This window comes from Cottoperca gobio, chromosome 12, assembly GCF_900634415.1.
Source record: "Cottoperca gobio chromosome 12, fCotGob3.1, whole genome shotgun sequence".
NCBI classification, from domain to species: Eukaryota; Metazoa; Chordata; class Actinopteri; order Perciformes; family Bovichtidae; genus Cottoperca; species Cottoperca gobio.
In genome coordinates, this window is record NC_041366.1 from 7824051 (window position 1) to 7840407 (window position 16357).

General features: G+C 41.2%; 1 protein-coding gene across 4 annotated transcripts in view; it reads right to left on the bottom strand.

Annotated features, from left to right (window-relative positions):
* The window catches only part of cntfr (ciliary neurotrophic factor receptor), a 222564-nt gene that overhangs the window by 118178 nt on the left and 88029 nt on the right, over positions 1-16357 (bottom strand). For 3 of the 4 annotated variants that reach the window (XM_029445313.1, XM_029445312.1, XM_029445315.1), the window contains exon 3: positions 9249-9330. In XM_029445313.1, coding sequence (XP_029301173.1) covers positions 9249-9330 — 82 coding nt within the window. Of the gene's footprint in view, positions 1-9248; positions 9373-16357 lie in introns of those variants that run through there. The other variant, XM_029445311.1, reaches the window with a different exon arrangement.

The following is a 16357-nucleotide window of genomic DNA, read 5'->3' on the forward strand; positions in this document are numbered from 1 at the left end:
ATTATTATTCAGCTTCTACACTGGAGCCATCAGAGAGAGAGAAACTTAACTTGGAATACCGTTGAATAAATGTGTGAGCGGGACAGGACATACAGTACACACACATGTACACACTCCGGCTCAGACAGTGAGATTCTGAGATTCTATATCTTAGCTTGGTTGGAAATGGTCCATTACCAGACAGATGTTTATCAGACAGTCGGGAACCCTTCGTCTATGCTGGACCAATTACAGACCATTCACTAGTAAAACAATAATGGATTCTATGGATATTTGGTTCCTTATATCTCACATTTTGTCTTTGGTCTCTCTCACTCAGATTCACGACATATGGCACACATTTAGGAGAGAAGATGCAGGCTGGTTTGACAAAGAGGATCATTATGTTTCTGTGCATCTTTATTAAAGATAACCGCTTCCTTCTTGGACCCAGTTTCAGGTTGATAAAATCTCCACATTTGCTTGATGTGGCTCCGAATGAACATTAACTCCATGAGTAACTCGATGAGGATGGAGATAATAGCCACCACTGATGAATAGCAGAACATTTCAAGCAACTTGGCTTTTTCACGTCTTAATGGAGTCCCCGGTGCCAGAAGTCATGGTGATCAATGTAGACTCGCAAACTGTGTTATACATCTTCAACTAAAAGCGTTCTGATACAGTGTCCCTTTCTATTGTCTTTCAAAAGCTCCACGTATCTCTCTATTACCCCCCCCCCCCCCCTCCTTCTCCACATGCCACTTACAGTGTATTGCATTAGCACTCACAGAGATAAACAATTTTTTTCTAAATACTTCAGTCCAAATCCAACAACTTATCAGTTAAACATCCAGTAGTGCAATCGAAGCAGCCAAATCAAAAGGCAACAACATAACCTCATATCAGTGTCAATCAGCTACTCTATCAGTTGCTGTATCTGCTCAGTGCCTCTGGAATCAGACAGGCACTCAGTCGGCCAACTAGTCACTCAGTCTTCAATCTTCCCGACAGGAGGCCGTCCAGAAGGGACGCGATACTGTTACGTTGTACAAACCAACACGAATTTGTCAGCCAATCAGCTGACTAAACACTTTGTCAACCATCAAGCCAGCAAACCGCTTAATCAGCTGGTGACTCAACTAGCTCGGGGTCGGGGCTGCGTCGGTTTCTATTGTGGTAATATTTGGCTTGATCACACTTGGAACAGCATATTTAATTACAGTTACTCATCCCAGAGTCTCAAACCAACTCCATAATCACATTATATGTGAGTTACTTATGGCTTAAAAGTACTATACAAATAATACAAGTATACAAAGCTCAGGATATTTACATCGTCACGTGTGCATGGAAACACAATTTTATTCTGTAATAAGTATTATAAATCTGATATTTCAAAAGGAGTTTGGTAATTGTTTAGTAAGAGAAATGACATTTAAAAAAAAAGCAAATATTGTTAAAAGCAAGAGACATAAATATAGAATAAACTACCATTATACATATATATATATATATATATATATATATATATATATATATATATATATATATATATATATATATATATAAATAGGAAAATGCTTCCTTTTGGTTTTTGCTTCTTCTTTTTGGCAAAAGAAAAGACGCGTTTTCCTTTTTCTTCCCCCCTTGCATTGCAAAGCCGTGACTGAATGGGATTAGTATTGCTTCACTTCGCCTCCCTGCCAGTCATCCAGTCAGACGGACTGTAATCCATCTGCCAATCCAGTCAGTCAATCAATTGGTTGAGCTCCATCTTGAATTTAATACAAACAGCGTGCCAAACAGGGAACACTGATTACACTGAGTGCTACTCAGGATAATGAGTGCGATCAAGGTTCCCTGCCGTCACGTACATGGCTTACACATGCAAGACACACAGGCAGACACACTACACACACATAGATCAAGATTTGTGCTCATTTACTTATTTAACAGCAGCTGTCTGATAGTGGTTACTTTTCATGAATAATTGATTACATTTAGTTGTCTTGTTTTTTTTTTTTTTACTTCTAAACATGCAGAGATGTACGAACGACACACTTCAGCTGATATCTCTTCTCATGAGAACTTTTAGTTTGCATGAATTCTGTCTGGGGAACATTTAGAGTCCAACATCTCTAATTGTGATGTCATTAAAACCCACGTCTTGGTCTTACTCATCTTGTGATACTTCTTTGTGTCTCTTTTGTTCCATTTCTTCTGTGTTATTATGAAAATCACTGGAACAAAACAAGCTAAATGTAGAATCCTGCAGACTTGGTGAAATTAGCAGAATTGGAGGCCACTTTGCAATTGTGACGCTTAAAAACTCGGCTTCGGTAAAAAGTACATGAAAAGGCAACATAATTACAATACCTGCAATTACAGTAGTTATTTTTTTTTTTTTTATCCCTGCATGATATTCTACACTTACTTTCAGACTATGAGCTTCAGTAAAGAAAAATACTCTCATAACTGACATGTATGCACCGGGTTTAATGAGTGAACAAATAAATGATTACTTAAAAAGACACTATTATACAACAGTATATCCAATTATAGAGCCCTACTAAATACTGTGTATTTTCCGTCTTGCCTTTGTAATGATGTAGCTCGTGCTGCTTAATGAATCCACGTACATGAGCATCTGCACGTGAATTAGATTACGCGTGGCCGTGAAGCATGACGGGGGAGTTAAAAAACAACTATTAATTTAATTTTGGATAATTTTGGATACATAAGGCTACAGTGTAGCAAAGCGCACGCCCAGGCATGTATGGTAAGTCATAGCAGCATGTGTTGAATGCTCAAGAAATAAATACAGCTTTGACAGCTGTAATACCATGGAATTAGTGTGAGAGTTAACCTCCTACTCTCTCGCTGTCTCACATTCGCTCCCTTTCCCTCTGCCGTTCTGTTTCCTGATCTCTGTCTCTCTTCCCCTCTCGCTCCTCTAGCCATACTAATTAGATGGAATCAGTGTGGGGTAAAGAAGCTCTGCACAGCGCAGAAGAGAAACAAACAAAAACATTTGGTGACGGTGGCGTTAGCTTCAGCGGCAGGATGATGTCATGGGCAATAAATTGGCTGTTGACCACTTGGGTGATGGATTGAGAGACGGGAGGAGGATGTTATGGAGTGAAGGGGGGGGGGAAGATCCAGAGACAGGAAGTAATATAAAGAAATTAGAGGAAGGAGGATGGCAGATATGAAGTAAAAAGGGAGAGGGTGACAAGTGTGGATGATGTGGACAGTGAAGTGGAGGAAGAGAGAGGCGAGACAGGAGGAGGGAGGGGAAATAGAAAGGCATATAAAGACATAGAGGGAGAGAGAGAGAGAGAGAGAGAGAGAGAGAGAGATGGAGGGAATGATTATGAGTGGAAACGTTTGTCTCTCAATCAGGATATGGACTCCCATAAATAACATGCTCTCTCAGTCAACAGCATGATGTCACCACATTCACTCACACACACACACACACACACACACACACACACACACACACACACACACACACACACACACTGCAAGGAGAGACGGTAGTGGGGGGCAGACGTAGCTGCACTGTTGCATTCATGAAAATAACTAAATGGAAAATGTACTCGAACAAAAAAAAACAACAATCAATTGCGCCAGATCTCCGTCATCCTGTGTCTAATTTCCTTTTGTTTTTCTCCTTTCCGATTGCTCATTGGTATTCATGTTGTGCTTGTTCTTAGTATTTACTGTGTAAGGCACCCTGTTAATGACATTGTATTGCATTGGCTAGGACGTTCTGGTATGTCTCAGGATTCAAATGAGATAGAGAGAAACGCACAGAGACAGACGAAGAAGGAATCAGGGGAAACAGAGAGACTATAAAAGATGCAAAGAGAGACAAAGAGAGATTAAGACAAAAAGGGGAAGAGAAAAAAAAGGCTAATTTTGGCCATGTGTGTGATCAATCTGTTCTCGAAGCACGAGAGGATTCACTTCGTATGTATTGTGAGTGATTGAATATAATACTGTGGAAGAAACAGAGACATCCAGAGCAGCCATGAGAAATGTGTTTTGTTTAGTTTGAAAATCTAGTTTTTGTGTCCGACTAGTGTTTCTGTGTGAAGATGGACCACACGCAGGGAAGGTTTTCTACAGTAAATATCATTCTGACAGGTTCCTGGTTGAGTCTTGGTTTCTAAACAAGTGGACCCTTTAGAAAATGTCTGCCATTTGTCTACATGTGTTGTATCTGCAATTAAGGGGTATAGAGCACCGTTTACCCAATGCATGCTGGGATAGGAAAATGGATGGATGGATGAGGGATGGTTTGCTTTACAGCAACATATGTGGAATTAATAATCTACCCTTAGGGGGATATGTTTGACATGTTGGCTACCTCCTATATTGTGTCTATTAGTGATTTTACATAATTGCTTTGAGGAGAGCTATACTGATGTGTAATTACTCAGGCTATGCATTTAACCTTTAATTTATGTTCATAAATTAATCTCTTTATCACAGTTTAAACAAGCTATAAAAGCAGAGTTGTTGCCGGCCATAGTCATGGGACTACACTGCCTATGGGCTTGCATTGAAAACATGTTGTATTCCTCTGCTTTCTATCCAATACTAATGGATGAAAATGATGCTATTGATCCTTGAAGGGATGTTTTTGTCCTTGTCGTCATCGTCATCGTTCTCTTCCTCCTCCTCCTCCTCCTCTATAAACCACAGTGTGGTTCAGAGGTCAGAGTCAGCAGAGCAACAGCGTGGCTGCTACTAGTTGACGTTCAGCATCTTGCTGAAGAACAGTTGATCTTTGCTTTTGATGTGTACTGGTTAGCATTGAAGTGTACCCTGAAACTAAAGCAAAGCTTTACGTTGTCATATGGATAACAGGGAGTGTGTGTGTGTGTGTATAAGTAAAATACCAGAAAAGATCCCGTCCCGAAAAGCTGACAGTTATCAACATCGCCTCTCTCCCTCTCTCCCTCCGTCACATATTGTCTCATGTCTTTCCCAGATAGGTCTCGTGTCTTCTCCACCCATCCAATATCTTCCCCCGTCGCCCCTTCTAACCACCTCATAGTCTGTTATTCACCGGCAATCAAAAATCAAATTCATATTCAAGAAAGCATAATTGGCACGACCTCTGAGTCTCACCCCCTTTTCTCTCTGCGGGTCTATAGCTTTCAATTATTTTCTTTTTCCTCTGTTGTTTAAAGCGATGTTTCATTAAGGGATTGTCGTTTCCACTGCTAGGGCTTCTCAGAGTCTTTTTTCATGCCAGTCAACATGAATCACATTACAAAAGCTGAAGGAAAATGGCACATTCAATGAACTTTCCGCAGTAGGAGGAAAAAAATTTCTCTAATTGGGTGTGTGTGTGTGTGTGTGTGGGCGGCAGGGCAGCGGGGGGGGGGGGAGTCGTGTTGCTAAAGGAGTGATGCAAAACTGGTGTAAGAATGCTTTAAATTACATAAAGTGACATTTGTCAATTACATATCTGGCTGATTACATGTCCCAGAAGTAACGTTTGTAGTAACCCGGCCAAGGAGGTTAGGCTTTCGGTTCGGTTTGTCAGTTGTGATTACAGAAAAACTACTGGCCTGATTTTCATGAAACTTGGTGAGAGGGTGTCACATGAGTCAAGGAGGAACCCGTTACATGTTGGAGCAGATCCGCATCACAGGGGCGGATACACACACTATTTTTCACTTGTGAAAAAAGCTTTGATTTCCTAGTCACGATGCTTTTTCTGTATTTAAATGACTATTTGAGTGAAAGCATGGAATACAAAGGAATAAAAAGGGCTTCAAATCAATTTTCAAAAGCGTATTTCTTCTTCATCTAATTTGTTTTCTACCTTTCGAATGAGTTCTCGCCATGTTTGCTCCTCCATCTCTCTCCGCCCCATCTTGTTCCACCCCGTCTCTCTCCCTGTCCGTCTTTCTCTCACTTGTCTGACTCTCTTTCACCTTCCATCTTCTCCTCCTCCCAGACAACATTGACTTCTCTATACACGGTGCTTGTATTCATCTGTTTGCCTCCGTCTGTGGATGTTTTCTACCGGTGTTTCTCATCATCTTTGTTCGGCTATGCACTGCTATCATTAATTATGAAGTCTCAAGAGGATTTCCTATAGACTCCGTGTCACACGCATAAGTACAAAGATGGTATATGCATTCCTCTGTATGCACATTTTGTACAAATTGAGTCAGAACCTAACAAGAGAGTTCATCCCCCTTCTAACCCTCTGTATTGAAAATGTATGTGTGTGTGCACGTGCATTACTGTGTGTGAGTGTCTGCACTCCTTTTTGCCAAGTGAGACATACCCCAGGGAAACCTGTCAATCAAACTGGCTAGCAATTTGTCAGAGAAACAAGATACTTTTCCAAGACAGGCAGATGTATATGTGTGTATGTCTCTGTGTGAGTTTAATGGTGTGTGTGTGTGTGTGTGTGTATATATGCGTGTTCATAACAATTTGGTTGCACATGTACATAACTATTGCTGTTATGTGCTTATGCATGTGTGGTATGATATTTCATGACAGTTAAAGGCATTTGTGTTGAGTGTGTGCATGTGGCAGCTGATTCTATGGAGCACGCACACACGCGCACACACACACACACACGCGCACACACACACACACACACACACACACACACACACACACACGCGCACACACTACTTCCCAAAGACAGAACTGACAGCTCTCTTTCTTCCATCCGTATTATTTATTCCTTCTTCTATCCATATATGTTATTCCCCTAAGTGTTGCCCTTTCACGGTTTTCTCTCTTTACTTTGAATGCTTTCGTCCCTTCGGCTTTTTTAGCACGGCACAAAATATAAAAATAGATAAGGAGTGATCAGTACTACTAGCACACTATACACACAGTGAAGTAAGTCTGTTGAAACAAGTTTAACTTCATTTTCAATCAGTCCTAAGACCAGGAAATGAGTTAGCATGTGTGCACTTCCAGTTCCCTCGTGTCCAAGTCTATAGGTTCGTGGTTGGATGTCTGAAATAAGGTCTGTGGCTGATGCCACCTTGAAAGATTTTAACGGTTTGTTCAACGGCATTAGATACGTCAGTAAATACCCCACTCGCACATTTAGAAGCTTTTACGCGTATTTAAGAAGACGGTTGCTAACAAGTGGCTAAAGAGACACTAGTCCGCTTCCAGCTCTGTGGTGACGGCGTGAAGTCATTCGACCATGGATTCAATTCGTTCACATCCTAACGTCAGCTTTTTACTTCCGCCGAGGGAATTCTCGCATTAAAAATCATAAAAGTGGTGTTCATCTGAGAGGATTATCTTGCTGAGAAAACCTGTAAGTATCATAAACAAGCTTATTTTCTGCAATAATCCAAAAGCCAATGGGATCTTTCCATCCTTTTTGTCGAGGGAAATATATGTCATCCCTGCAGCACTCTAATATTTGTTTTGTTTTTAAGAAATGAAATGAGTTGTATTAAAATAAAATGATGGATATCAAATCTTGTAATTGCTTCTAAATGAAAGCATATTACTTTCCACAATTATTTGAGGACACTGTTTAAAGATAAGGGTTCTCACTTTGCCAGTGCTTTACCCTGCACTCTTTCAAGAAAGAATCAATTGTTATTCCTTCTCGACTTTCATTCTCAATCCGTCTGTTTCCGTTTGCCTTCCGTCATCTCTCTATTTTCTCAATTTCTTCCAGTGTTCATTAATTTCTCCCTCTTTCACTTACCTTCTATGCTGCTTCCATTTCTGCTCTGTTTATGCGTGTGTGTGTGTGTGTGTGTGTGTATGTGTGTGTGTGTGTGTATGACCCTCGTGACATAGTGATGTGCGTCACTGGGGACTCTTTCTTTAAGTCAGCTGACTTAAACACACCGACCTCATTGGCTAATAAGCCATGGTCACTAAAAGTCAAGCAACAAATTAACTCCCCTGTTAAAACACACACACGCCGCACACACGCACACACACACGCACACACACACAGTCTACTTTATGGTCATGCATCTTGAGTGAACTCTGAGAACAGCAGTCACTACATTATGTCTTTTTTCAGCTTCTGTTTTCTCTCTCAAAACCTCCGAACACAAATGGTTTGAAACACGCTCATGATCATGCGTTGACCTGACTGGCTTCTTTGTTGAACTCCTCGGTAATGTGGCCAAAATACTCGCACCATGCAGCCAGGGACGACGAGCTCATTTGTTCAGCTAGTGTTACGTTGTTTGCGAGTGTGACACAAGTGAATTCCACCTACGCTTTCTCACAGGTACATTTTCCACTTCTCTGCTGCACCTTTGACCTCACAGCAAGTAACCAGCTACTGGCACAATTACACACGGCAAAATCACAGCTAACACACGGAAAATCTTACCCTAACTCCACAAGTGGGCAAAGTAAATCACCAGCAAAATAAAAACAACCGTAGGATTTTTTAGAACATCTCAAGCAGTGTAAAATCAAGTTTATGCAAAAAAAAAAAAAGTCAGAACCTAACAAGAGAGTTCATCCCCCTTCTAACCCTCTGTATTGAAAATGTATGTGTGTGTGCACGTGCATTACTGTGTGTGAGTGTCTGCACTCCTTTTTGCCAAGTGAGACATACCCCAGGGAAACCTGTCAATCAAACTGGCTAGAGATTTGTCAGAGAAACAAGATACTTTTCCAAGACAGGCAGATGTATATGTGTGTGTCTCTGTGTGAGTTTAATGGTGTGTGTGTGTGTGTGTGTGTATATATGCGTGTTCATAACAATTTGGTTGCACATGTACATAACTATTGATGTTATGTGCTTATGCATGTGTGGTATGATATTTCATGACAGTTAAAGGCATTTGTGTTGAGTGTGTGCATGTGGCAGCTGATTCTATGGAGCACGCACACACGCGCACACACGCGCACACACACACACACACACACACACACACACACACACACGCGCACACACACGCAAAGTAAATCACCAGCAAAATAAAAACAACCGTAGGATTTTTTAGAACATCTCAAGCAGTGTAAAATCAAGTTTATGCAAAAAAAAAAAACCATCCAATTACAGCAGAGAGAAGACAATCCGAGCAAAGGAAAAGTGGAATTATTTAAGTGGAGTAGGACAGAGTTGTGAGAGGAAGTGCAGGAAAGTACAAGAACAACAAATTAAAGTCACTTTTTGAGAATTGGGAAGAGCACAGTGACCACACAAGATACACTAAGAATAAGCAGAGTAGGCCACAGCAGAGGAAAAGGTACAGTATAATAAAGAAGAAGATACTCACCAAGCTGACTGCGTCTCTGAGCGTAGGCTACCACCACCGCGGCCAGAACTACACAGCACAACGATGTCACAAGGTTTGCCATCTGTAGACACACACACAGCAAAGTCATCAGGGTGAGCGCATGTGAGAGACAGAGAGCCGGCGAGTGAGTGTGTCCGCCTGTCGTCCTGATTGACTGACAGACCCATAGACGCCTACAACACCATGTAAGAGATGGAGAGATAGCTGCTTCCTGTCCTCTCTCTGTATCTCTATGATCCCTTCAGTGGCCTCTTCTCTATCCTCTCCAGTTTCCTGCCTACTCGTCAAAGCTCCCTTATTTCTTTTACTTCTTTACTTCACTGTTGTTCTCCTTTTCACTGTATAACCTCTCTCTGTGTGTTTATGTGTCTCCCTCCTTCTCTCTTTCTCTGTCTTTCTTTCTGTTCATCAGCCTAATGGGTCCATCCTCTCTGGGATGGGCTTTGGCCAGCAGCTCTTAAAGGTATAGCACACCATAAACAAACACACAGCTCTCATGTAAAAACAACATGCGCATGCCTTTGCCTCCTATAATAAAAAATGTTAGAACCTGAAGATTTACATTTAAGTAGGTGTTGTTTAATAAAGATGGAGCAGGAGGAAGACACTCTCATCTTCTGCTTTCTCATACTTTCATCAAGTTGTTGTTCCCCATCTCAGTCCTTCTTTAAACTTTCAACATTTTGGCAAAGCAAGTCATTTGCTTTTTATTTTCTGAGAGTGAAATGAGAAGAAACAGTAAATCTAAGTGCTCTGTCAAAACTCAAAAAATGTTTTAAGCGTAAAAATGACACATTTCTGTGTTTTTGGTCCGCAGGAGCTCGACAATTTCTTGGTCCAATTTCCCGACAACCAGCATTAAGCTTCATATTTAGCATATAGACATGAGGTGTATCAACTTTCTTTTTTACTTGGTTAGTTAGTACATCTGTGTCTCAGGCTGGACGACAGGTTGCCAGATACAGTTTGTGAGCACAGGTTTTTCTTTTAGTCTCTTCGCCAACATTGCACAAGACGTTCACATTATTGAGCTTTAGAGACTATTGAAAAACTGCCTCTTTGCTTCCTCGCTTCCACTAGGAGGTGAAAGGTCAGAGGTCAGGGTCAGCTACAACATGACTACACCATGGGAGCTCGTAGTGATTCACTATCGTGTCCAAGGACACTTGAGCGGCGCTGATGCCTGCCAACAAAAGGGGGCTTGAACCCAGATCCTCCCATTAAAGTGTGGCCTCTCTCTTGTCTCTCTGGGCTCTTCCTCCGTCTCCTCCACTCTGTCTGTAAGAGAGCCAACTATCTCTGCTCGCCGAACAAAGGCTGTCTAAGGGTGTGCTTGCTGCTGAGTAAGGTGTGTGTGTCTGCATGTGGAGAACAGAGTGAGCGCTTCCAAATAGAGGCAAATAAAGGAAAGTGAATGTCCTTGTTCTTTAGATGCAATACTCCAGCTGTTTCAAACCACTGTCATCTCCCATTACCTCTTGGTCTTTGTTTAGCTTCACCATTCTTTTTTCTCGCGCTACTTCTACTCTATTCCACTTCTTTTCTTCTCCCATAATCACGCTCTTCCTCGCTCTCTTCAGTACAGCCCGCATGCATCTCTCCTTTTCCCTTTCCTAATATTATGCCGCTGACTTATTCTGTCGGCTAAGGTTGAACACAAACGCCACGACATCATGTTTAAGCATGTCGGAGAGAAAGAAACATATCTGCAAAGTATTGCTGTGCAATATTCAAGAACATGAAAAAGCTTTTACGGTTCCACTAACATGTCAGAAGGCAATAAAACATGCAGAGACATCTAAGAACGAGAAAATGTTTTAACGAACGACAAATCTAAATCGTGTTTGAAAAAGAGAAGAAAACGACTCAAACTGTCTAATTTTCTTAAACTTTCAGCTTTCACATCTAAAATATTCATTTAATAAAGAATTCAGGGGTTTTCAAATAACTTAAATTGTGTTTTTGTTTATCAAACGGTTCTGAAACCGCTCAATAGTGTCTTTAATTATCAACAGCCTTACGATGGAGCGTTACATTTACCTTACAGATATGTGGTATTTATGTGTGTTCATTGTTTTGTTCCAGTGTCGCTCCGCAAGAAAGCATGAAAGAGTGGACGGGGGTATAAATATAAACCGGTCACCATGGATACCGATACAGTTTATGCATCCCTCACTCAGCTGTTATATTACAGCATGTTCTGTTTCCCTGCAGCGTCCCGAAAACAATAAATGTACATGTTTTATACATTAATGGTAGCATGCCTGCATAATTATAAGATAATTGTTTTGTTTTGTTCTAATTTAACATATTCAGCAGTTTTCCTGCGCTTTGAACATTTTGGGGAGATTTCTCACCATGAATTAAGTTTTTTTTTTATATTTGAAGATCAGACCAGCGGATAATTAAATATAAAGTTGTTTTTTATTGTGATTTACTGATGTTGCTTCTTTCATGTACACTAGATTATGTGGATGTATTTTTAACAGATCAACAATTCAAGCAAACTACATAATAATTTTTACTCATTTTCAGCATCCCACATTCATGCATGTGATTTAGAGATAGATTGTGCGTGTGTGTGTCTGTGTGCTCGTGTGTCTATTTGTGTGAGTGATTGGCAGCTCATATGTATTTTATCTGAGCAGATATTGAAGAGAGTGACAGGGGGTGAAATTAAAATTGCATCCCTTGTCAGAGCATCACAATCCTCATCTCTGCTCTTCAAGTGCTGGCTTCAAAATCCAGATGGTGTGTGTGTGTGTGTGTGTGTGTGTGTGTGTGTGTGCGTGTGTGTGTATTGCATGCATTTCGGATTATTTGGGAGCAAACGCTCTTGTGTGTGTGTGTGAGTGTGTGCGCTTGAAACTGTGGCAGTATTTAGCACGTCTATCAGCAAACAATACCGTTTTGAAATGTGTCAGCTTCAGATCGCTCATATAATGACAGCCAACGGGCGGTTAGCTGCAATCACACAAACTCAATACAAACCCTCCTCCCTTTATCCTCCACCCCTCCCGACCCTCCCATTTGTTCCCTTCTTCTTCTTCTTCTTCCCTTCTTCCATATTTATTTATTCATTTCTTCTTGGATGAGGAAAGGGCTGAATAGGCGTGATTCTTTTGGCTGCTTAATTAAAATATATAATTCATCGCTGCGTCAAATGATTTTTGCCTCTGCGTCTTTTGTGGAGTCCGATTTGGGAACATTTGCATTTAAATTGGAAAGCCAGGAGGGAAATACACTAGGCGGGCCGGGGTGTGTGTGCGTGTGTGACGGAAAATAGAAGGCATCCTTCCTTCTCTTAAATAAATGTAAACTTTCTTTCTTTGGATTTCTTTCTCTCACAATGGGGAAACGTCCAAAATCACGCGGGAACATCGGTTGGCCAAATGGCACAAGAGAACTACTTTAATGGAAGTTGTAGTGGATGTTTGTCCCTTGAAATAACAACTCGTGTCCACTAACAGTCATATGATCAATCGGCAAGTTTCTTCCCGAGTCTCTTCCTCTCAAAAACTAAACGGCCAACCTCCCCCTATGACAGCAAGCTGCCTTAAATAGAACTGTATAGAAAATAAAGAGAAGCGTCCTCCTGGGTGATAAATGAGTCCTCTGATTTACAGAGTAGAGTTTTTACAGCACTCAGGAACATCAAGCGTGGCTATCAAATGTACAGGAGAAGCTCACAACAGATGACTTGAATTGCTGTTCACAATGCTAACAGCAGGAAACTGTGTGAAGAGCTTTGTTTCTAAGTGAGATATCCATTATGTAAGAAAAATATCACCTGACGGCTGAATACATAAACACATTCCTAAACTTTTAAAAGGTTAGGAAACTATCTTATTCAGTAACTCCTTATGGGTATGTGCTGAATAGAGATGTATGGATCGTGCAGGCCATTATACAATGCTGAGACAGTGGTGCATTATCCTGCTGGGTACGTAATTGGAGGTCGCCTGTTTTTATGATACTGAAAGCAGTGTGTCTGGCACCGTAGAGCATGTTAAAAGTCTGTAAAATCACACCTTTCTCGGCATGCATGCTCTACATACTGACTCACAGCAGCACTACTCACCATCTGGAGGAATGGGCCGCACATATAAACAGGAAAGAGTGCCTAATATAGCAGGCAGGGAGAGTGCAACACAGTCAGCCAGACAACACAATCCTAAAAGGGGTAGTCCCTGTAAATCCAAAAGTTTTTAAAAGATACACAAATGATGGAGAATGGAGAAGGACAAGGAGAAAGGGTGAAGCACTCCAAATACTTTCGGGGAAGATTTCTAATTTCATCATCATGAAAAGTGAAAAACCTTGAAACTCTAAAGAAAACCATCCTGTCCAGGGGGTGTTCTGACATCAAAAGGATCCTCACTGCAGATATAAGACCCCTGTTCTGTGCACTCAATGAACAGACTCACTTTTGACACGTTCGTCCTACCTCGGGGCAATGATACACAAGCAACTCTTCTTTCCAAGGCAACGTCGACAAGCAATGTTGTCAGGAGAGTTTCAGTTCACTGTGAGATCTCCACCAAACTGCTGAACATGTGTTTTATATAAAAAATTAAAAAGGATATTTAGAAATATATACAGTATACACACACACAATTATGCATAGAATAGTCATATTTATAGACATGGTCCTTACAGGAGGGGTAGAAAATAAGAATAAGAGCCCATTAAGTTCAAGTACTAGATACATTAATTGACAGCAGTAGAAGAAAAGCAAAACCAAAAACTGTATGTAACTTTTAACACCAATAAATATAATGTGGATCTTCAGTTTCTTCCTAAAGTTGGTAAAGCTTTAAAGAAAAACAAAGATAGCAAAGAAATAGTGATGGTCTCTAGTTTTCGTTTCTTGCTAATGACAAAAAGTGACCAAGAGAAATAAAAAACTTAAATAGAAATCTCTGCACAAATAAGTGTATGGCAGGTGTGTCAAAGGGAAGCACAAACAATGTTGAACTAAATGTTGTACATAAATATACCAGCATTAAAGTGAGACGTATCCGGGTGCTTCTTCAGTTTTGTAATGATGGAAGTTAAATATCTTATTTAGCTATTTCTTTAAAGATATCTCTGGTTTTACTCTGAAAGTTCAGAGCCTTCTCAAGGAGATCGTTAACATTTACCTCAGACTCAACAGTGACTGTAAAGTAAATGTTAATGAGTTTACTGTGCTGTGACCCAGACAACCATAATAAGAGGAAAAATGAGTTCCAGGCACCTCATCCATCAACAACTGTCCTGCAGATGATCCTTCTCGACTAAACACACAGCGCTTTACGCACGTACGCAAACACAATTACAGATAACTGTTGCCACTGCAACCTTTAATGTCTCGTCCCCTATCCGATGATACGACTTCCTCGTTCCCATAATGCTTCTATTTTGGTTGGCAACACTAATTCTCTCATCAATCACGCAGGATTGCTACAGATTACTCACAAGCGCTGAGGTGGTGGCGATGGGGGTCGAGTCCTGATAGTGTGGCCGCTGGCATTTTAGGTACAGCGCACGCACACACACGTTTTATAACCACTGACACACACACACTGAAGTGCACAGTCGCAAAAGCCAGATGGCTGTGACCTTTTTCTACAGCCGTTCTGGCTGTAATTGCTCGCTAAAGACAATGTCGATCGTGGCTCGAGAGGTCGCAAACACACACACACACACACCCACAGGCACACATGTGGATGACAGCACTTGGCTTTGAGTGATAAATTCAGCCATTGATCACATGTGACTCCTCTCAGCAGGCTGCGATGTAGAGGACCTGAACACGTCAGCTACTATGCATCATATATCCTTCAGCACGGCTGCTGCGGTGCTGGTGGAAGTCGCACATCACACAGCTGCAGCTATCTAGCCTGTGATAGTTTTACACAATTAGCCAAACTGCACCCAGAAAAGTGGTTTGAGCTCATTCCGGGCGAATACTTTGTCTCGCAATCTATGGGTAGCGTTTGTTCACCGACTTGAATTAGTATTAAAGCCTAATTTAATTAAACATGTCAGACTGGGTCAGTGACTCGGCTCAATGCAGAGGCTGTGTGTATATAAACAGTCTAAACACAAGATAGATCATTGGGCCTCATCACGCTTATGAGTGCTGATCGTGTGTTTTTTGTTATTTTATTGCGTTCGAGCATGCCCGTATGTGTGTATATGTGTGTGTGAGAGTGTTTTTGTCTCCACTCAGCCATCTGGACCTCCTTGTGTGTGTGTAGAAGCAGATATAGGTGGTTAGAAAGCTCTTGAAAAACACGGTGTTACCACCAGCCCTCTCACCTCTGAACTCTATAAGTGTATCAAAGCTAAGAAAACAGAGCACTTTGTGTGTCTATGTGTGTGTGTGTCTATGTGTGAGCGTGTGTGTGTGTCAGCATTCTTAAGGCCTATAAGGCTTTGAATGATGGGTGTAGACTCCCCTTTTGTGAACAGCGAGCCTCCAGGAGCTGTGCAGCGTGTGTGTGTGTGTGTGTGTGTGTGTGTGTGTGTGTGTGTGTGTGTGCATGTATGATGGAGAGTGTGATGTACGGACTGTGATGTTCCAAACAGAGGTGTTTTTACAGGGAGTTAATCAGAACCAGAGCTGAGACCTTGCCCATAGTAGATGAAACACACACACGCACACATACTCTCTCTTTCTCACACACACACACACACACACACACACACACACACACATACTCTCTCTCTCACACACACACACTCTCTCTCTCTCTCACACACACACACACTCACACTCACACACACACACACACACACACCTTTCCCTAATTCAATGCGATCAACCTTCACTTTGAAGTAACAATTTAAAAAGGTACATGTTGCCACATATTACTGAAATGGAAGAACAAGAACATTTGGTTAGGGCATAAACCTCTGAAAATGTTCATTGCAAATCAATCTATTGCTTATTAATGTATTAATAATGTTCTAAATAAATGTAAAAGATTTCAGGCCATCACTTCAACCCAACGAAGCAGCAACTTCTGATTCAAATGAAACATATTTAAGCATTAAAGTTTCACACTTAAAAATAGCTTCCCACTGAGAGTCCATGTGAC